Source organism: Rhododendron vialii, chromosome 8a (genome assembly GCF_030253575.1).
Source record: "Rhododendron vialii isolate Sample 1 chromosome 8a, ASM3025357v1".
NCBI lineage: Eukaryota > Viridiplantae > Streptophyta > Magnoliopsida > Ericales > Ericaceae > Rhododendron > Rhododendron vialii.
This window is the reverse complement of record NC_080564.1, coordinates 15,513,006-15,534,770: the sequence shown is the minus strand read 5'-3', so window position 1 is coordinate 15,534,770 and position 21,765 is coordinate 15,513,006. Positions and strand designations below refer to the sequence as shown.

The following is a 21,765-nucleotide window of genomic DNA, read 5'->3' as shown; positions in this document are numbered from 1 at the left end:
CTCGAATCTTATCCACAGATCCGTTCCTACCCATAACCTCTGGCGTAAGGCACTGGTGTGGTCCGACTCCCCTTTTCCAGATCCGGATGAAAAATACCTAAGTTATATACCCGGTATCCCATCCGCGACCATAAGTTCGGATAAAACTTCACCGGATGCGCACGCGAGCACATTCAAGCCCGGGTTGTGACACAAGCACAATACCACCCTTATGTCCCGTCCCAAACATCCGAGAGCCGATCACCACCATGCCGTACCCAGGGTTCGTAAATCAACACTCTCAACAAATCACCACCAATCAACCTCCAACAATTTAATCCCCGGATTCCTTGTCCGGAATCACAATCACAATCTCTCACTTTATTCAATTTTTCGTTAACCATATTTCAACGTCTAAAATGATAAGTCCGCACATCGCAACCAACCCATGAACCTATTTGTCCAATCTAACAGTACAACAACGTTTCACAGTGCAACATTTTTCGAAACATGCTCACAAGCTACCAGCAACTAAATTCGCGATAATAACAAATCATGCGATAAAGCTAAACACGTATTAATTTATCATACGTTCAATTTAATCATGTGATTCAATGATCCAACTAAACCCACTAACATGCTAAAATTATTTAACCGTGCGATAACACTAATCATGCGATTTAAACAAATTACGTTATTCCTTTTATTTTCTCTTTTATTATTCCAAGCTAAAATCCACGTTTACTCTTAATCATCTCGGGGTTTTGAAGGTATTAAAAAAAATTCGCATTTACAACCAAACTAGGATCGCCTCGAAACTAATTAATGTTGGGACTTATATTAATAGATTTCAATACACTAGAGTTAGATTTATAAGCTAAACAACTTGAGGGACCAAACTGTAATTTTCTAAAACATTACAATGTTTCCAGCGGCTGCCTTTCTTTTCTTTTCTTTTCTTTTCTTTTTTTTATATTTATTTTTAAACCAAAACAGGAGCAGTGGTCGAACAAAGTGAGTTTCCGGCCCGAACTCGGCCGACGACGTCGGGTTTAGTTATTATCATACCGAAACACGAAACAATCAATACGGAATATAATTTATATTTAGGGAGGTGAGCTCGGACTACCTCGCGCGTCGGCGAAACGATTTCGGAGTTCGGTACGTGGCGGCGGAGCTACGGGATGATGGTGACCCGGCTGGTGGAGGTGGGTCCGATGGGGGTGGTGGCTGCTACGGAGAAGGAGGAGCCGAAGGAGGTGGTGGTTCGCGGCTGGACGGAGGAGGTGCAGGCCGAAGGTGGTGGTTAGCATGGGTGGCGTCCGGTTACCACGGAGAGGAGGAGAAGGAGTTTCCGCTGGTGATGTACGGCTGGAGATGGAGATGGTGATGGTGGCCGGTTGTGGTGGCGTTCTCGGTGGTGAAGAGATGGACTACGATGGTGATGCTCGGGTGGCGATAGAGGTAGTGGCCCGATTGGTGCTCGGTGGTCTACGGAAAGTGGAGGTGGCGGAGAGGTGGGGCGGTGGTTATGGTGGAGTCCGGTGGTGGGGAGGGGATTGGCCGAAGGTGGTGGAGTTGGCGAGGATGATGGTGGTGCGACCGGTTGGCGGTGGGAGGTGGCGGCAATGGCTGCTTGGTCTCTCTCTCTCTGCCGTGTGTGTGTGTTTGCTGGGAAAAACAGAAAAATAAAAAAGGGAAAAGGGGATTGGATTATAATAAGGGGATAGTGTGTGAGAGTGGGTTTCTGATTTTTTTTGCAGGGGAGAAGGTGGGTTTCGGCTGGGGAGAAGGAGGTGAGGTGATGGTGGAGTATTGGTTTGGGTTGGGAAGAAAATGATCCAGTGCAACTCATGCACACACTTGGAAAATTACTCGTTGGATACGTGCGTGCACAATCGATTATGGAAATAAAATTGGCGTGACGATATAAATAATTTTTTTGCATTAAATAAAATTACGAGCAAAATATTAATTTTGTTTTGGAAATTATTATTATTTATTAAAAATACCGGGTCTTTACAGCAAATTTGACCCGATTTTCTTGAAGAACATTGATGAGAGTAATGAATGGTTGATTGGGAAATTGGAGGATGAGCTTGTATTTGAAGGTGAAGATTTGGATTGGAATGTTGTTGCGGAGGCTAGTGGGGTAGAACAACCTAGAAAAGTAACTAGGTCAACTCATAAACCAACAAGTTCAAAGAAGCGTTCAAAAGCATCAAGTTTTTGTGCAGATGATTGGGAAGAAGAAGAATTTAATGACACTGTTTCAGATGAAGGAGAAGAGGAAGATGTGGATGGATATCGGTCAAATGATGATGAAGAAGATGAAGATATTGGTGATGAGTGATGAAAGGATGACTGATGATGTCTTGTTTGGAATATCTGGATTGTTAGTTTGTTACATTTTATGAGCGTATTTTACTAGTAATTCGTAAGTTGGAATGTTGGATTGTTGGTTATTATGCAATATGGTGATGTTTGTTCTTGTTTTGATGGTAGGAGTGAATATTGGTCGTTTATATAGTTTCTATTACTTTTTTATTAAAACGCTCGCCTCGCTTCAACGAGGCGCTCGCCTCGCCTCACCTCGCTCCGATGATGGCTTTGTCGCCTCGCGTATTTAAATCACTGCCCGCGACGGTCAACAGTCAAAACTTTGACTTTGACCACCACCTGGCAAGTAAATCATCGCGCGAAAGACCCAGTGGGTAGCGCGACGGTCAAAACTGAGGTCAGGGCTCAAACTCAAGGGTTTTCAGGGTTAAAGATGGGTTATACACACTCCCAGCTCAAGCCATTTCATTCTCTCAAGACTGTTTTCGACCTGAATCATCATCGGGGAAATAAGAAACCGAAAAACGAAGTAAAACGATCAGGAAATCAGATTGGGGTGTCTACATAGTCTTTATTGGTTTCATAGCTAAATCTGCCGATTGATAGCCTATGCCATGCGATTCAACCAAGTTTTCATTGAGAATGGTTAGATGACTTAAGTTACGAGTGTTATGAACTTCTACGCCTTGCTGCTTGTTTAAACTAGTTAAAACTCATTTCTAGTCTTTTTCATAGGAGCATTTTCCACCTTTCAAAGCAAAACCAAAAATTGGCCGTCTAAACGCCGCAAACCCTTACATCTAAAAATCCTAGCAAGCTATAAAGATTATCTCTATGGGAACGATTCCGGACTTTTCGGTATTTATGCTGACAACGACCTAGCCCTACGCTCGAGGTAAATCAACCTATTTCAACGGTTAGGTTTTGGCGAAACAGTAGGCCTAGAAGCAGGGCATCCAATCCCTATTTTTGGCAACTCTTCTCAGTAGGTCCAACTTAGTTATAGGCCTGCTTCTGGCAGGCCTGCTCTTAAAAGGGCAGGGGCGAGTCAGGAGGCCTGGGCTCTACATGGATTGGGCTTATGAAGGGTTCATATGCATCTTCAAGGCCCGGCATTTCGGGGCCCCGGGCCCAGTATTCTTTTGTGTAGAATCTTAAAGAAGCTCTAGAAAAAGTGGTAGCTTAAGGCTTGAGAGGAAGCTTGCTAGAGAAGGAATGGGTCCCATGCCACAAGTTCCAAGGTTGACCTTCAATTGGATGGCTAGTTAGGGGCAGTTGCTCACAAGCAGCTTACCTTGGCCTTGTTTAGCTTTTTGCACGAGGAAAGATGGACCAAATCCCAAAAATTCCTTTTGTATCGAAGTTGTTCCCTTAAGGGACTAATCCGGACCCTTTAAGGGCCTCAAAAGTAGAAAAACTAGATGAGGAGTCTGCTGGTTTGCAAAAAGGTCTTGATCTTTAGTCTTGGGAGCCCCAAATATCTTCCTTTTGGCGAGAATTGGGCCTGAAAAAGGTTTATTTCAGGCCTCAAGCAAAGATACCAGCTGAGATCTTGGAGTAAGGTGCAAGAAAAGGACAAATGACGCGCATTCATTGGAGGTTTTGAAAGTTGCTCAAGCTGCCCAAATCCAGAGGTGGCTGCCTATAAATACCAGAATGGAAGGCCTTGGCAAAGGTCCACGACCTCAAGAGCCCACGGCTTATGCAACCACATTCTCATTTCTTGCAAACAATGCTTGTACTCACTTCATAGTAGTTTAAGTTTTTATCATAATCCTTGTATCCAAACTTTGTTAAACCGTTAATGGAGTTCGTTTGAACCGAGTTTAGTTTCTTCTTATATTTCTTTCCATTAGCAATGGTCAGAAAATTTTAAGTTCTTATCCCGCAAAGACAAACAACAAACCATCCATAGGCCTTACCTTTTAAGCCAAGCACATTCATTGAATAGAAGTCAGATCCAGGCAATCAGGCCTTGGTATCAAATTTGGACTGTCACTTGGTCTTGGCACGCCCGCAACTCTAGCCAACTTGGTTTTGTACTTTTTGTGGAAAACACATGTTCAGCAAAACACGTTGTTCAAAGGGCTACAAAGAAAATGGAAAAGACGAATGAAATCAAGAAGAAAAACCTTAGGAATTGAAAGGCATAGAAGAAGAAGATTGAAGACGATGAAGACAAGGAGGAAGAACATGAATTAGATTCCAAGAACATAGACAAGGGAGAACTAGGGTAGTATACAGCTATGACTGAAAATGTCAACATCCACAGACTGAACCACTTGCAAAGTATGCTTCAAATGTACATTTTGGGATATACTTTTGGTCAATTTTTAGAAGTACAATTCTTTTTTGCATACAACTATTGTCATTTTATGTGAATGGTCGGTTCCAAACAATTGGAATTTGTCGTACCAAGTATTGTACATAGTTTTCGTTGTCTTGTGCTAAACTGTTGGCCTGAAATCGGACCACAAGGGTTATGATCTTTTGGGAAGTAGAATTAGTCTTTATATGTGAATGGTTATCTATCAAAAGGCTCCAAAAACCAGAACATATATGGTTATTTGGACCCTGTATTATCCCAATAACACAACAAATAAGGTTATTTATCAAAATTTGTGCTTTGTATCATACCAATAAACAGACATATATGATTATCTATGAAAATCATCAATACTCCATTCCAAGGGTTTAGGCCTCCCACATTATATGTATTAGATTGTTAACTATCAACTCATCTAAAAGCTTAAACTACTAGAGAGATGGACAACTTTATTATTTATGCCTTGAACATGCCCCCTCACGTGTACCCAGGTTCTCCTCCATAAATGGGCTAAACACGTGTAAATATTTTAACGTTAGGTAAGCGGTGAGGTTCGAACACAGGATCTATTGCCTGCTCTAATACTATGGAGAAATTTTATATCCATCTCAACATCAATTGGCAATATATTTCCTTAACAATATGTGAATGGTTGTTGCCTGTGCATTCGGGAAAAATAAAATAGATGACAGTATATATCCAAATATGTTCTCTGTATCACAAAAACAAAGCAACAATTACCATCATCTTTGATAATCTATTCCCAGTACATGCATGGAAGACAAACAACTTTTGGCCTAAGTTGATGTCTGTACATTCATGAAAAAGCAAGCCTATACTCTGCAATTTTCAAAATAAAGTAAGAAAAAAATAATTAGCCTTGATTAGCATCCTTTCCTATAGCTCCAAGAAGTGTTCCTTTGTATCTCCCCTTTAAAAAGTTACCATAAAGTGCCAAGATAGGACCGCAATAGTTGAAACTTTTAATGCATGCATCAAACGCTAGAAAGAACCTTATAAATAGATTACTCTCATTACAATACTCCACATCCATGACGTGCGATGGTTTTCCCCCTTTGCTTTTGTTATTAGAGATGAGGAAAAGTGTATAGGGTATAAATGAACCCTTACACATATACCTTTATTTATATTACTCTGGAGAGTTACACATACATAAGATAGACGATGTGGGACAAACCCACTTTCTCTAATAAACACTTCTAACACTCCCCCTCAAGCTGGAGAATAGATATCACAAATTCCTAGCTTGTTACATAAAAATTCTAAATGAGGTTTAAACAGTGATTTGGTAAAAACATCTGCTATCTGAGCACCTGTGGACATAAAAGGCATAGCCAACACACCAGCATCAACCTTCTCTCGAACGATATGACAATCTACCTCAATATGTTTGGTTCTCTCATGAAACACAGGGTTCGAAGCGATATGTATTGCCGCCTGATTGTCACAATACATAGGAATGGGTAACTGCACCCGAAATCCCAGCTCCTCAAGAAATGATCTCAACCAAACAACTTCACATGTAGTATGAGCCATGGCACGATACTCTGCTTCTGCACTAGACCTTGCAACAACAGTCTGTTTCTTACTTTTCCAAGTAACTAAGTTGCCACCAACAAATGTACAGTAACCAGTTGTTGAACGTCTATCAGAAGGTGACCCTGCCCAATCTGCATCAGTAAATGCCTCAACACGCAAATGACCATTGGAACGGTAAAATAAACCACGTCCAGGATGAGCCTTAAGACACTTCACAATACGAATACAAGCTTCCCAATGTGGAAGACGAGGAGCAGACATAAACTGACTCACCATACTAACAGCAAATGAGATATCAGGACGTGTATTGGTAAGATAATTCAACTTACCAACCAAGCGACGATATTGGTCTGGATGAGAAAATTCCTCCCCCTGATCAACGCAAAGTTTGACATTAGGATCCATTGGAGTCTCCACAGGTTTGGCTCCGAGCAAACCTGTCTCCTCTAGAATATCCAACACATATTTCCTCTGGGACAAACTAATCCCATCCTTTGACCTTGCTACCTCAATACCCAAGAAATATCGTAGCTTACCCAAGTCTTTAGTGTGAAACTGACTATGTAAGAACTGTTTCAACTCACCAATCCCTTTCTGATCATCTCCAGTAATAATAATGTCATCTACATAGACAATGAGCAATACTTTCCCTCAAGCCGACATAAGGGAAAACACAGAATGATCTGATTGACTTCGATGCATGCCAAATCTCAAAATAGCCTCACTAAACTTGCCAAACCACGCTTGAGGAGATTGCTTAAGTCCATAAAGTGCCTTGCGAAGACGACATACCTTATGATGCTCCCCCTGAGCAACAAACCCAGGTGGTTGCTCCATATAGACTTCCTCCTGGAGATCGCCATGGAGAAAGGCATTTTTGACATCAAGCTGATACAACGGCCAGCCAAGAGTGGCGGCAAGAGAAATAAGAATTCGCACAGAGCCAAGCTTGGCAACAGGAGAGAACGTTTCGGAATAATCAATACCATAAGTTTGGGTGTAGCCTTTAGCAACCAGGCGAGCTTTGTGACGCTCAATAGTGCCATCAGGTAGATACTTGACAGTATAGACCCAACGACAGCCAACAGTAGATTTCCCAGCAGGAAGAGTAACCAACTCCCATGTGCCATTAGTATGAAGAGCAGACATTTCATCCACCATAGTTGTCCGCCACTCAGACCGAGATAATGCCTCCTGAACAGTTTTAGGAACAAAAACGGAGGAAACAGTAGTAGTGAAAGCACGAAGGGATGGAGAGAGGAGTATAAGAGAGAAACCGAGAAATAGGATGAGAAGTGCTAGAGAGATTAGAAAAATCATATTTTGCCGGGGGACAGTAACGTTACCATATGGATGAGAAGTGCTAGAGAGATTAGAAAAATCATATTTTGCCGGGGGACAGTAACGTTACCATATGTTACCATATGGTAACGTTACTGTGGTAAAGCCATCGGCTAAGGTGACATGAGATGTTACTGTTCATCGAGTTACTGTTCATCATATTTGCATATTAATAGATCAGAAAAAGCCATTGGAATAGTGTAATTCTATTATGCAAAAACACAATAATAAAAGAATAAGAGGACATATAACTTTTTTCTATTACTCATTGCTCTTTCTATATCCATCCTTAACTCAAACACAAATAAGGTTACACATAATAGCACAACACATAATGTTATGTATCCACAATAGAATAGGACAGATAACCAACTACAGCAACAACAACTACAACGTAATTATTCAACAAAAAAAATAATTGAAAAATCATTTCAAAAACTAACAAGCAAACTCTAGCATGAAAAAGAGCGAGCTAGTAAAAAAACTGATTGTTGTATCTGGAAAGAGAGAGCGAACTCTCGATCGAAGGCATACCTTCCAATAATCGCAACAATGATAGATCGCGCACACTCTAGCTTGGAAAAGAGAGAGCCAATACACAAACAGATTGCTGTATAAAAATACGAGAGAGAGAGAGAGAGAGAGAGAGAGAGAGAGAGAGAGAGAGAGAGAGAGAGAGAGAGAGAGAGAGAGAGAGAAACCCTAGCCTGCAATGATAGAGGTAATGATAGAGCGAGCTCGCGATCGATCGATCGCCAATCAGAGAGAGAGAGCTTCATTGTGGCCACGCCAGGTGGTCATCTTGCTGACAACTATCCCGCATGCCAGAGTCTAATGTGTCATCGGGATTCGCACAGGAGTGAAGTAGTACTCATGTTAGTGGACTCGTCCATCGGCGCCTTTGCTAGCCGGTGATTTCGTTCCCTCCGACAGGAGCTTGGACTCTACTACTGAGTCACAAATGGGATTCTCATACCAGCACTTAGTGTAGGTTTGCTTCGACAGGTTGTCCTTGAGTCTATAGCTTATGTGCTTCTAACAGTAATTCATGTCTTTGATTGGGTAATTTTGGTTCAATCCTGTATATTGTGATAAAATCTTTTCCCTTTGGGTGATGAATAAATTGCTTGATGTTAATTCAAAAAAAAAAAGAAAAGTGTACAGGTCCTTTCATTGCTCAACCTTTCCTTTATTTTCCTCGCTTTCTTTTGTTCTTGGGTGATATCCCCTAAAATGCCTTTTCAATAAAATTACTCCCTCCGCCCCTAAATAAGAGTGCAGTATTTTATTTTGAGATGTTTCATTAATAAGTGTTCATTTGAAAAAGTTTATGGTTAAATGTTTGTGCAATTATAATTTGTTCTTTTGAAAAGTTAACAGGTAAAAAGTTAATGGGTAAACGTAGACAATAATTTTGGAAAATGGACATAAAAATTCATGTAAAAAGTGTACTGATAATGTCTCCTCAATAAATACTTAGTCCTCCAAAATAGCTTTGCCAGAACCTTGATGTGTATAAGTTGGAAACTTGGAAGCATTCAACTTCTTGTTGAAAACACGAAGCAAGCACTAGAAGAGCATATGCCATATAGCATTCGGAATAGAACATATTGTGGTACTACTTATGCATTATTACATCTCAAACCACTTCCGTCTTGTTTTTTGGTGTAACGCAAGAGAAATCTGAATACAAAGGAAGCACACTAGTCTCATGCACATAGCAGACCCAGTAGAAATTGGCACAATTAAGAGCCCAGACGTCAGAATGAAACCGCAAAGGAAAATGGGGAGTACTAGTCCCGTACATCTCCACATACTTCAGCAGATCAAGGCAAAAGGGCAAGGAAAGCTACTGATCCTTGTACCTCTTCTCCACCTCTTCCAAACTCTGAATCTCCTTGTAATACTTACATATGCGGTAGACACACCTGCATTGCCACAAATTCAAAGATTACAGATTAGAAACCGGAGCGAAAACTGAGCTCCAGAAAAGTTGCTTGATAGGCTGTTAATATCGATATGTGATGTATCTATACCAATATAGAAGGCATGCTGCAGCACACATAATCACATTCCTCTGAGCTTTGTACATCTGTGGAGCACACACAATACAACCACAGTGAGAGAGAGAGAGAGAGAGAGAGAGAGAGAGAGAGAGAGAGAGAGAGAGAGAGAGAATTCTCAGTCAAACAACTTGCTAGAAATAGGCCAACAAGCCAAAAGAACAGGAGTTCGCACTCAACCACCTGTAACTCTATGGGACAATAAGAAAAGGGACAGTTGTTTGATCTAACTCGGAAAAGAACTCCCATTTGCTTTTCTAAAATGAACTCCAAATTAGAAACTTGATTCTAAGTGTGTTTCTCACGCCTATATTTCTGCAATACTTGCAAATTTTCTAAATTATAGTCCAACGAGGTGTGCTAGTTTCAATAAGAAGAGCTTTACACAGGCTGCATGTCAATTCCAAGAAGAAGAAGAAGTGATGATGACTAATTATTAGAAAACAAAAGAGAGATTAAAAGGCAAGAAGTAAATGAAATCTAAGAGATGTTTTGTGAAAGATAAGTCATACATCACACATTCTGACCAAGAAATTCTTCCCTATAACAATGGCAATAAATTTCATGAATCTCATAAACCAAATGGATTCCCAACAATACTTGGTCTCAGTAAAGGGTGGCGGGTGTGGGTATGCGTCCAAAGAGTTGGATGCATCTAATTTTTCCTGCCAAGGACAACAAGACAAGGCCGAATTTCCTACTTATTTTCCCACTTGTTTGGAGTAAAAAAGTGGTTACAAGCTAAAATACAACTCGTGGTGCATAGAGAGGGAGTCCAGGTGTAGTTACATAGTAGACTATACTAATACGGACTACAACTTTTATATCAAAGTAGACATGCCGAAAACACAACCATCACTAACCTAGATGTCAAACTTCCACATATCTAGAAGTCAATGTAACGTAGACTATTCCTTCCAATAACACATTGCAATGAGAATGGGAATCACGCCATTATATCTCTTCAACATGGGGGCAAGTATATCTGATTTTTACAGCAGCTTTTACACCTACCAAAGCTGCATCAGATGAGGTTAATTTGACAAAATATAGGGCAACACAACCACCACTAAGCTTTTGCAGTCCGAGTTACTACATCCTTGACTTCCGCTGGGATTTTGGTCATCCACACTCCACAGAATTAAGTATGGATACGGGCAAGGGACGTGGATACAACACGATATGAACATCCAAATTCATTATTTTCATGGAAAGTAGGACATGAACATGTTAGGGATATGCTGAATAAAGTACATACAAATCTATAATTATGCCTTTACATACCCATGGGTTTACGTCCCGAGTAAAAAAAAAAACATATGATACATTAAGCTATGAAGAATCTTCATGGTTAAGGGACTCCAAAAATCCTTAAAAGAAAGGAGCATGAACACAGCTACAAATTGTTACTCATGATAGTCCTTCATTTATCAAACTATATGCATTATCTCTTACATCTACATTACAAGGGAGGACAGTGTAGGGTCAACAAAGATACATTTTGTTAGAACGGTTCAGATCATTTTACCCAATGGCCATCATAGATCCTCTTAGATAAGCCTCTCTCTCCTCCATAAATTCTGTAAGTCGCTCTCTCTTCCCCACATAAATTATGTGTCCCAAATAAACCGTTCAAAAAACTCCACCATTTGGAAAAATAACAACAAAAGAAAAAAATAGATTGACACCCATCAGGCCATCATGCTACAAATCGTTACATATTGAGGAGGAAAGCAGCCATCATTGCCGCTGCCGATAAAGCCATATGAAAGACAACTCACACAACTCTAAATAAATTTTTTATTAGATTGAAGATTAGGTTTGGTCAGTGAATTAATCACCCTTTTTATCCGCACAGATCTGTAAAGCACAATTTCTGTCCAAACTGACAAGTCAAATAATTCAATACAGCCTCCATTAACATTTATAGCTAGCATTATTGCTCTCTACAATAGTATTCTAATTAACCTGAATTCTATCAGTACAACAATCCTGATGACCAATCGAAATAAATAAAACCTTGATGAAAAGAAAATGAAAAAAGATAACTGCAATTTAGTGTTTTTGTACTACAAAGGAATTGGCACATTAGGGAAAGGCGATCCCCACGGATAGACAAAGAAATTGGCAATGACCACAATAATTGCCCTAATTGGCACATACTCACTCCGCCCCATTTTGTTTGTTCACCATTGTATTTGAAGTTTCTAACCTTTCAAAAGACCAAGTCAAACAACGATTCGGATCTCCCTAATCCTTTGGAAGTCAGATTACCGGACCATTTTTTGGAAAGTGATTTCGAGTATTTCAGATCGATGTTTTCCTAAGGGATGTCCTAAATGATGCAGCCAGAAAACAGCAAGAAACAGATGTAGAACTAAAGATAGAACGTAAAAGAGAGAAGACTCTAGGGTTTTAACCCAAGGACATCTCTAGAATCTGAGATTCTGTGATTGAGAGGTAAAAAAATTGGCTGCAAACGCTTACAAAAGAGTATTTATACTAGGGTTATAGCAACCCTAGCATCTAAGCCCTACATCTGGCATATGACCTTTTAATCTTGACCATCCAACTATTTAAAATGTAACATGCTAGGCACATGACTACAAAAATAAACTAACATATGGCAACTAGAGAAAGAAAAAAAGAAAGAAAAGCAAATAGATAGGTAACAAAAGATAAGTAAACTCATGCAACTAAAAGTCAAACAAGCGGTCTAGTGGGCCCGGTTGCTATTCATAGTTTTGTATGCTCCTGCATCACTAATGCCTTGTTCACTTCACTACTCTACTCAAAAAATAATTTTCAACTCAATCATTACCTCCTCCCTCGGGCCCTTCTTTATCTCTCTATAGAGCATCTCTTTTTTTCTTTTTTATTATTATTATTACTCCTATTTACTTACAACTCCTATAGTCCTACTATTACTTCTTTTTCTTTTATTTTTTCATGTGACCTCTACTATTAAAAGTTAAAGGGTTTAATTATTTAGTAAATAAACTTTGTTGTAATATATCTTTTTTTTGTTTTGGTCAAACTGTTTTACTTTCATATTTCTTTTGATTACAATAACTAATATAGACATTAAATGTCTATCTTGATAAATATTACTTGCTTAATTTTAACTTTATATAGTAGGCTTTTTTGCTAAAAGATTTGTAAAAACAGTTATTTCGGCGGAGAGCAGTTTTCGTTAGTTGAAATCACATAAAAATTTACCTTCTGACTAATATGTCACACGAGAGATTAAGTGGATTGGTTATGAGCTCAATTGAAAATAAGTACATGATTAAGCTAATGTACAATAACTTAGTTGAAGATTTTACTTAAATGCAAGATGAAGTTTCTTTAAATCAGATTGTGGTAATCATAAAGCAATATAACCGAAATTACATTTTACTTTTTCATGCAATTCAAGCTAAAATCACATGTAAAGTTGATTTTTTTTACTTGTATGTTTTTTTTTTTTTTGGTTTTTAATGATTTAATAGTATTTGGGCAACCAAGCTTGAAGTCGGGCTTGGTCAATCCAAACATCGGGGCCGGCCCTGCACTCATTATCCAAAAACACTACTCAAATCACACAAACCAAACAAAGCATAAAACTCTTAGGCATATTTCCTCCTTTTTTCTCAAACCCAGACTCCAATGATGAATGCACCTAAAACAAAACGCGTAGCGTGTTGCCACATAAATGGTTTTAACAGGGCTAGATGACACGTGATCCTACAGGTATTTTGTCCTAATTTTGAAAGTCCTATGGTTTTCTATTATGCTGGAATCTGGTTGTCTCAAGGGTACACCTTCTACTAGAGTCAAGATACACCTCCAGCTGCCAGTAGTAGTGCAAAGGAACGGTCAAGTGGTGCGATTGGCCTCTCAAAAATGCCCAAGTCCAGTAACTTTTTGAGATATCTGATAGTGCTGAACGGGGTTATCCAACATCAATGCACAAGCAATGCAACAAATTGAGATCAAACTAAACATAAAATCTCATGTGTCTTTTGAGTCTAGCTCATACCAATCTCCAGCGGAGTCACGGCTGTAGGCTCCTCGTCTAAAAGTCATCGATCATTTTATTAAACATACGTGCCACTCGGGTTTAAGGCTATCCTGAGCAATCAGGCAAATACAAGAAAAGCAAAGACTAGTAGTCCATCATCACCATAGATTACTAGACTCGGGAGCTAATTACGGGATAGGAAGGTGTTAGGCATCCGTTCCCGCCTAACTTCTCAGTTATTCTCTACTAACCACTTCAGGGATGTTACAGTTGTTTTTGTCTTTGTATAACTAAACAAATAGGGAGGGGATATGCAAAGGGAATATAAAAGCAATAACAAATAAACATGTTTTCTCATTAAACAGTAACAAATAGGCCAGACAGCAACCTAAACAAACTAAATAGAGAATACACAGAAATAGATAAACTGTCACAGAACAAGACATTGCCCACACAAGGATTAATGGCGGACATGCCAGGTCAGACTAAACGTATGATTCGAGCGCACAAAAAAGTCTCTCTTTGCATGCTCTCATAGACAGTAAGCAACCAATGTACCCAATAGCAGGATGAGCATAAAGCATAAAATGCGACAGAAAACACAGGTGTCAGTCTTGCGTACACATGGTTAGACCAGGCATACTCAAGGAGCAAGCTTGCGTACGCTAAGTCAGCTTTTATTTACATGCAGATACGCAGACAAAAGAAAGACTGTAACAGAGACATCACTTGGTGTCTGTAAGGTTGCAACTTGTACACATGCGGTAAACTTGCGTATGCAAGGATCTGTGCTTGCGTACACAAAGTATTGGTTCCTGCAGAAGATTGGATTCTTCTTTCTAATTTTCAAAATCTGTCCAAGGCTCATAAATGCAGTATGGAAGATTGACACTGGTCCAGATACTGCTCTCACACTTCTACTTTTCAAGTATTCAAGCTTTTCTCTACCTTTTTTCAGGTCTATAACTAAGTATTGTCACTCTTGCTTAAGTGCTTGTGCCTGCATTTTCAAAAGATTTGGACTTTCTCTCTCTAGATTTCATGACTTTCACTCTCTAAAACCTCCCAAGATCTAGCCAAAATGGGACCCTTATGCCAAAGGCCAAGGGTCTTGTTAATAGGCAAATGGGGTTTTCTCCAATTGGTGGACATGCTCAGCATGGCCTTAGATCGAGGAGCTGACACCCCATTTGCATTCTGCCAAGTAAAAAGACCGTTTCTTGTCAAACCTAGCGTCATGTTGAAGGTGGTGCGGCACGTTGATGGTGGCGTACGCCATGTTTGACTTTCATAACAATAAAGTTGACTTAGCATACAGTTTGCAGCCAGTTTGTGATACATGAGCATAACAATGGTAATGTGGAACCTAGGCGTATTTTGATTACGTTTAGAAATGCATTTTTCGCTTTTAGCCAACTGAGTCTGTCAAGTTTCTAGTCAAAGTATTTTTTATGTGTGGGAATTAGCTACAGGCTACAGCCTAGTAATTGTAGTTTTAAAGTTGAGTTTGACTATCTAGAAAGTTGTGTCTTTGTTTTAATAGTGGTCTACGTATTTGGAAAGCTCTTGTTGGAAATTATCTAGATCTTGGAAGCATCATCTTTGTAATGCCTATAAATAGGTAATCTAAAGAACCAAGAAGGGGAGTTGAGTTGATTATTGAATTATTTGCAAGTGTGTCTTGCTTGGAGTGAGTGATTCCACCTACAATCAAGCAAGTGGCTTGGTCGCAGCGAGTGGCTTGGTTGTTGAGTGGCATCCACTAGCCCCCGTCGAGCAGCATCCCGACACTCTCCTAACCTTGCAGATTTTGGCCTACATCAATTTGAATTTGACGAAGCCAGAGGTTATGTATGTCTCTTCTATTTGTTTTGAAGGAATTTTTTCTCCAGAAAACTTCCTTACAGCAAAGAGATTTGATTATTAATCAATGTTCTAAAACAAGGAATTAATCGGTGATTAATCACCGATTAATAGCTAGCGGGGCCTACCCGATTAGGTCCGAGTAACGTTAATCGCTGATTACTAATTAATATGCACCGATTAATTGCCGATTAATCTGATTAATCGCTCGAAGGTGGCTGACCGTCCGACTAGCGCTGAGCGACTTTTAGAACATTGTTATTAATTCATGACATTTTCTAGGCTCCATTTTCATCATCGGAGAGACATCCAAGAAATTTCTTGAAAAATCATACGGAGTTCAAATTGGTTGTCATCGGTTGTCTACAGGTGTCTAGTTCAAGTTATTCGGGTTTAACGATGACCAATTTATTACCCATGCTATCATATTGTGTCATATTTGTGGGCTTTTTTTACGAATGGTCCTCAAAATATTAGCGAAATGTCAATTTGGTCCCCAATATACAAATCGCGTCTATTGCATCCCCAACGTTTAGAATGTACATTTAAATGGTCCTTGAAATTAACTCCATCTATATTTACCGTCCAGTGGGAGGGTATACTCATAACTTTATATTTACACAACCCATCACCCCACCTTACAATCAAAAAAAAAAAAAGTACCCAACATTCATTATCTTCTTCATCTGCAAAGGAGTGTGGAAAATCTAGGTCAAGTAGAACCGCCTTGCCGCAGTCAGAACCGCCGTGGATCACTCAAAATGAATTCAACTTGAAATCAATCGCCGAACCGCAAATTGATTATGAAACCGCCTCGATATCAGCCAAATGGAAAACCCCTGAATCTGAAACACCGAAAACAACCCCAAACATTTCTGCCGTCTCCTCCCCTTAGCTCGTAGATCTTCATGTCCTCACCTGTACGATGGCGTCGCCGGTTGTGGCGGCCGGCTCACGATGAAGTGTTACAGAGAGGGAGAGAGGGATTTTTCCTAGAGTGGGCCCCACGGTCGCACTCCACCATCATTCTCCTCTGCTCTTGGAATGGAACCCGCTTATCCCAACAGATTTGCGGCCCTATCCAAAAACCATGACCGTTCTCTCTTCTTCTCTTCTCTCTACAAAAATTCCCTGATTCTTCCAACTAGGTCTCGCCCGAAACCAACGGCCATCGTACATCTTCGATTGATTTGAGCTGAAACAGGTATATAGACCCACAAAATTGTTTCGACCAATTTTTTTAGCGTTGATTTTTTATGGGTTAAATCGATGTTGAGTCTAGCCTCAGTTGACAGTTCGGGAATTTGGTTGAATCTGGCTTGATTTGTATATAGGTGGTTGTGTTTCTTTGTTTATGCAGATATAGGAGAACTTGTGATTGGTCTTACTGCATTTGATTAGTTTTTGTTTCGATGTCCTTGAATTTTTTTGGGTTTTACTTTTGTTCAAAACTTATCTGGATTTTGGGTATCGGAATTTTTTAAGACGAAGTTACAAGTATACCCTCGCACTGGACGGTAAATATAGACGGAGTTAGTCTCAGGGACCATTTAAATGTGCATTGTAAACATTGAGGATGCAATAGACGCGATTTATATTTTGAGGACCAAATTGACATTTCACTAATACTTTGAGGACCATTCGTAAAAAAAAAACCCATATTTGTTTGTCAAAAAAAAAGGCAACCTTAACCCGCTCCATGTAGACTATGGATAGCAAGGGCAGAGGGAAGGAGTATGTGGGGTCACTTGACCCCACTGAAGTTTCCAAAATCTCTATTCCACTACCATATTTGCTGTTTGCTTTACAAATTTGCCCCATTAGAATTGTAATATTGCCCCAAGCTAGCTATAAAACTCATCAAATTGCCCTAAGCACCCATCAAATTATAAAGGAAATTATTTTGACAGCCAAACTTGTGTAGAACTGGCATGTAGTCCAACGAGGAATGGACAGATGAACGATAGATATATTTTTATATCGGGAAGATTGTATTTAGGACTAATCCTTATGAGGCTATTGTGCATTACTTTTCAATATGACAAGTCATCGGTGTCTTTTTTAATCAAATTCATATCTTATATATTGATGAAGACTTAAACATGTTAAATATATAAAAAGCAATTACTCCCATGATTATTAACACGTGTTTTTTAGCCCGCTCATCAGTATTACTGGCCCACCCCTGAATTGGATAGCTCTCCCAATCGAAATAGATAGGTTCAAGCTCCCACTACCAGGGATCCCTCACTATGCTACACATCTTTTATTTACTAAGGGTGTTTGGTCTCTTTTTTTGGCTAATCTTTCTCTCCTTAGATCATTGATAACATCTTAGTTAGATAAGGATTAAAGGAGTACATTACAAACAAAAGTGGATACATCATGAGTTTGGGCAATTCTGGTCTCCTTTAAATGAGGTTCTGCCCACCCGCCTCTATGAGGAAAGAAAAGGATAAGTTCCTAGATATAGTAACTGTCATTCCCCTTCTTTATTAAAAGCCACAGCTTTAAATCAGATGCGCTTGTGAATTTTCCCTTTAAATATGACTAAAGGCAATCTTTAAGGAAGAGAGACGATCCCAAGTTCCCTACCAATATCATTCCCATGGATCTAATAACTAAAAGCAAAGGTTGACTGTAGATTAAGTAATCGGCTCAAGGAAGTGAAATAGGGAAAGAAACTCTCACATGGCCTAAGAGAAGTTAGAGAACCTAGATGTAGGACAAAATTGATGATTACCATATGCAGTAAAGCTAATTAAAATCACACTTAAATGACCTATATCTGCTAGTTTTCCAGGCGCTAAGACCAGTACAACATAGACCTCATAGACCTAATAAGAGGAGAAAATTACTTCTTAAGGATAGAAAAGTGCATGTTAATTCCCATAAGAGAACTTGACAAGAGAGAAATTTAGCCACCTGACTAGTATGAGTAGTCAACATTATCAACTAATTAATCCACGCATTTGCTCTTGATCTTCCCATGCAATAGGTATTCAATCTATGATAAACAAATTAAATTTCTCTCCTAGTCAAAAAAAAGATTAATAAATTAAGATCCCCCCAAACCTAAGCTTAAAAGTTCAACTGAAATAGACACCATGAGTCCTAATGCCTCAGAATAATAAGGATAATGACCAGCCGTCACCAGTGTCAAATTCGATATGAATAATTTAATTAAGACCCAGTGGGTGTTATTTCTAGCCTATATTGTGATAAAAGCATAAGCAGAACCAAAACGATTTACAGAGCTTCTCAAAAATCTTAATTCTTATAGCTTCTTAGGTTATAATTGACCTATAAGCAAATGTTGTCCCTAACAAGTTGACACAACTTAGGAGGCAGAAAAAACAACGAAACAAAACAAAGTTGAGACACAACAAACATACGTTAATAATCTAAAATCATAAGGGACACAATAGCCAACTAACAAATGCAAGTACTCAACAGTATCAACCTACCAATCTACGTATTCCCTCTTGCTCCTCGAAACCGCAGTTTCTAAACATCTAAAGTCTAACATCACACACTTCAGCTTCCTGAACTCTTGTTTTAGGCTCTTCTAGAACCCTTCTGTGAGGTTTGACCGTTTCTATGCTATCAATACTTCCACACACAGACACACACACATGGAAAGACTTTTTCGCAGCTGATAAAACATATAAATGATCCAGACTGAGAACGACAACAACCCACCGCAAATTTCAAGCAACTTTGGTTTCCAAGACTTGGCAAAGTGACTCGATAACAAAAAACACCTAAATGCGTACCCTATAATTTCACAATTCAAATTAAGTAATCAACTAATCAGAAACACGCAAGAAATAAAACTGCTAACCGATTTCTCATAGCGATCTCTTTCAGCTGCAGTGCATAACTCCCCAGTGCACATCAATCGGTGCTCATTCTTCCAATAGATATCTATAGAAAGAAAGAAAGAAAAAAAAAAAAAACAGGAGAATAAATATATAACCTAATTCAGAATCCAAAATCCTGAAAAGAATTCAACGGACCCCAATTGAGTAATCCGTACAAGTGCAAGTAGGGAGGGATGAAGAGGAGAAAAGAAAGGGAAAGACCTAGGAGCTGGAAAGCAGAGAAAGGGACGATGAACATGGAAGGTTGGAGGATGAGAGAGACGAGAGACACGATGCGAGACTTGACAAGCTTTGGAGATGGTATAGTCAGTAGAACCGCTATGGCCGCCTCCACTGCTACCACGTACGTCAGTATCATCCACTGTAACGCCATTTCTCTTCCCTCTCTCTCTCGAGCCCTCTTCTTCTTCTTCTTCTTCTTCTTCTTCTTCTTCGACGATGTGTTTCGATCGGCTCCAGGTCTTCGATAGCAAAGCGAATGACTCTGGCGTACCGAAGGGGGCGTATCAATACCGTCATACACAATCTGGACCCCTCATCATTAACTTACTATCCTGGCCGTTGGATTCTGAAGCTATTGGCTATTATTATTATTACTATTTTTTTATGTTCTATTCGACTGCCCCATTTACATTTAACGTAAATTAACTAATGAATCATAATTTTTATTTTTTTGAGTGCAGAATTTTTATTTTTCTGATTTCTCCCGTCTTTACTCACTCATATTAAATAAAAATTTGGCGTAAAATTATCAAACGCAAAAAAAAATTGAATAAGAACAAAACCAAAAAATTATTCTGCATAAATTAATTACTAGCGTAAACACCGACAACTCTAAATACAATTCATTATTTTCTCCGTATCACCCATTACCCACTCTTGTTCTCCATTGCTGCAACTACTGGTGAAGCAGGAAAAAGATGATTCATGCATAGTTCGAATTAGTAAATGACTATCCAAACACCCCCCCCATATGGAGCATACAAAAGGATCGTAACACCTTCGATTGGATCTTTGATGGAATGTACCTTAGTGGTGGTGTATTTGAGTCGAAGTCCACTGTTCTTTTTGCCTGGACTAGGAGATAAACCAGATAATGTTTCAAATTCAAGCAGTGCACTCAGTGATAGATCAATTGGTATCCCCTTACAAAAGATCATGAGATCATCAGTAAAACGAAGGGTAATCAGTTTGTTTTGCTCACGTCTCCATTGAAAATAGAAGTCAGGCAATGTAGATTTCTCTTTCAAAATACTGGTAAGACTTCCATCACAATTAAGATGACAAAGGGTCATCTTACCTACAGCCTTTCTTGCCTTCGATGAAACCAGTGACTTCACCATTGATACTAAGGGAGTAGTTTGCTGTGGTAACACAAGCCTGTAACCACTCAATCATTTGGGGTGGAAATTCATAGAGGTAAGAATAGCACATAGAAACTCCCATCTAACATTGTCGAAGGATTTTATGATGTTAACCTTCATTGCACATCTAGGAGAAGATGAGAATTTATGGTATCCTCTCATCAGTTATTGTGTGAGAAAAATGTTGTCTGCTATTCTCCTACCCTTGACTAAACTTGACTGAACTTGATCTATAAGAAAAGGGAGGGCAGACTAGATTCTCTTAGTATGGATTTCAGCAATGCACTTTTATATGGTGGCATAACATGAAATAGGCCTAAAATCACTAACCTTTGAAGGATTAAGGATCTTAGGCACAATAGCAACAATTGTGGAGTTTGTTTTCCTCACAAGTTGACCCGATCTAAAGAAAGCTCTAACTCTAGCAGTCACCTTGTGCCCGACTACAGGCCAAGCCTCTTAAAGAATCCAACATTATACCCATCAGGTCTAAGAACTTCATGAGAATTAAGAGACCAAAAGGTGTTCTTAATATCAATGTCTGTGATCTTAGTAATCATAATTGAACTCTGATCCAAAGACAATATTTTAGAAATAATATGGCCTATTCTGGATGGGTTTAGATTTACTAGATGGTGTGATATGTGATGTGCCCAAGAGAGTTGGAGTAATAATTAACATTTGAGGATTTGAAGAAGAAAGAGGTGCATTGGTCACCATTTTTATTTTTTTTTGGTAAATCAGCTTGAAATTAAAAAAAGGCTAACCGAATCTTTGACTTTTGACTAGCAAGACTTTCCTCCGCCTAACAAGGACAAGAAATTGCTTATACATCTCTCTTTCCTTGGACTGAGTGACAGGATTGTTGGAATTAAGACTCAGTTCCTTTTGAAGGGAAGCAAGTTGGAGTTTATTGTCTTGTACTTTGTTAGAAATTGCTCAAAAATTCATGAGAGAATAAATTCTATACAGAGGGTTCGTGTAGAATGAAATTCCCGCCAACCCAATGAAAACATGACAACTCACCAATTTATTCCACACG

At 39.2% G+C, this 21,765-nt stretch overlaps 1 protein-coding gene and 1 long non-coding RNA gene across 2 annotated transcripts; both read right to left on the bottom strand.

Moving 5' to 3' along the window:
* Positions 1-9,111: 9,111 nt before the first annotated feature.
* On the bottom strand, positions 9,112-19,873 carry LOC131335992 (uncharacterized). The gene is made up of 4 exons (XM_058371596.1): positions 19,561-19,873; positions 19,320-19,402; positions 9,583-9,638; positions 9,112-9,474 (listed from the first exon to the last, which is right to left on the bottom strand). Exons 1-4 carry the CDS (start codon positions 19,730-19,732, stop codon positions 9,396-9,398), a joined length of 390 nt encoding a protein of 129 aa, XP_058227579.1. The 5' UTR covers positions 19,733-19,873; the 3' UTR covers positions 9,112-9,395.
* Positions 12,537-19,312, bottom strand: LOC131335993 (uncharacterized). The gene is made up of 2 exons (XR_009202709.1): positions 15,749-19,312; positions 12,537-15,547 (listed from the first exon to the last, which is right to left on the bottom strand). It is a non-coding gene; the product is annotated as an uncharacterized LOC131335993 (long non-coding RNA).
* Positions 19,874-21,765: the final 1,892 nt, after the last annotated feature.

Bases quoted from the DNA above. Each gene is read 5' to 3' on its own strand.
- LOC131335992 (XM_058371596.1), bottom strand. From the start codon at position 19,732: ATGGCGTTACAGTGGATGATACTGACGTACGTGGTAGCAGTGGAGGCG. The intron at 9,639-19,319 runs GTTAGCAGTTTT...TGTGCTCCACAG, and splicing joins GAGATCGCTATGAGAAATCG to ATGTACAAAGCTCAGAGGAA. The intron at 9,475-9,582 runs GTATAGATACAT...GTGGCAATGCAG, and splicing joins GCAGCATGCCTTCTATATTG to GTGTGTCTACCGCATATGTA.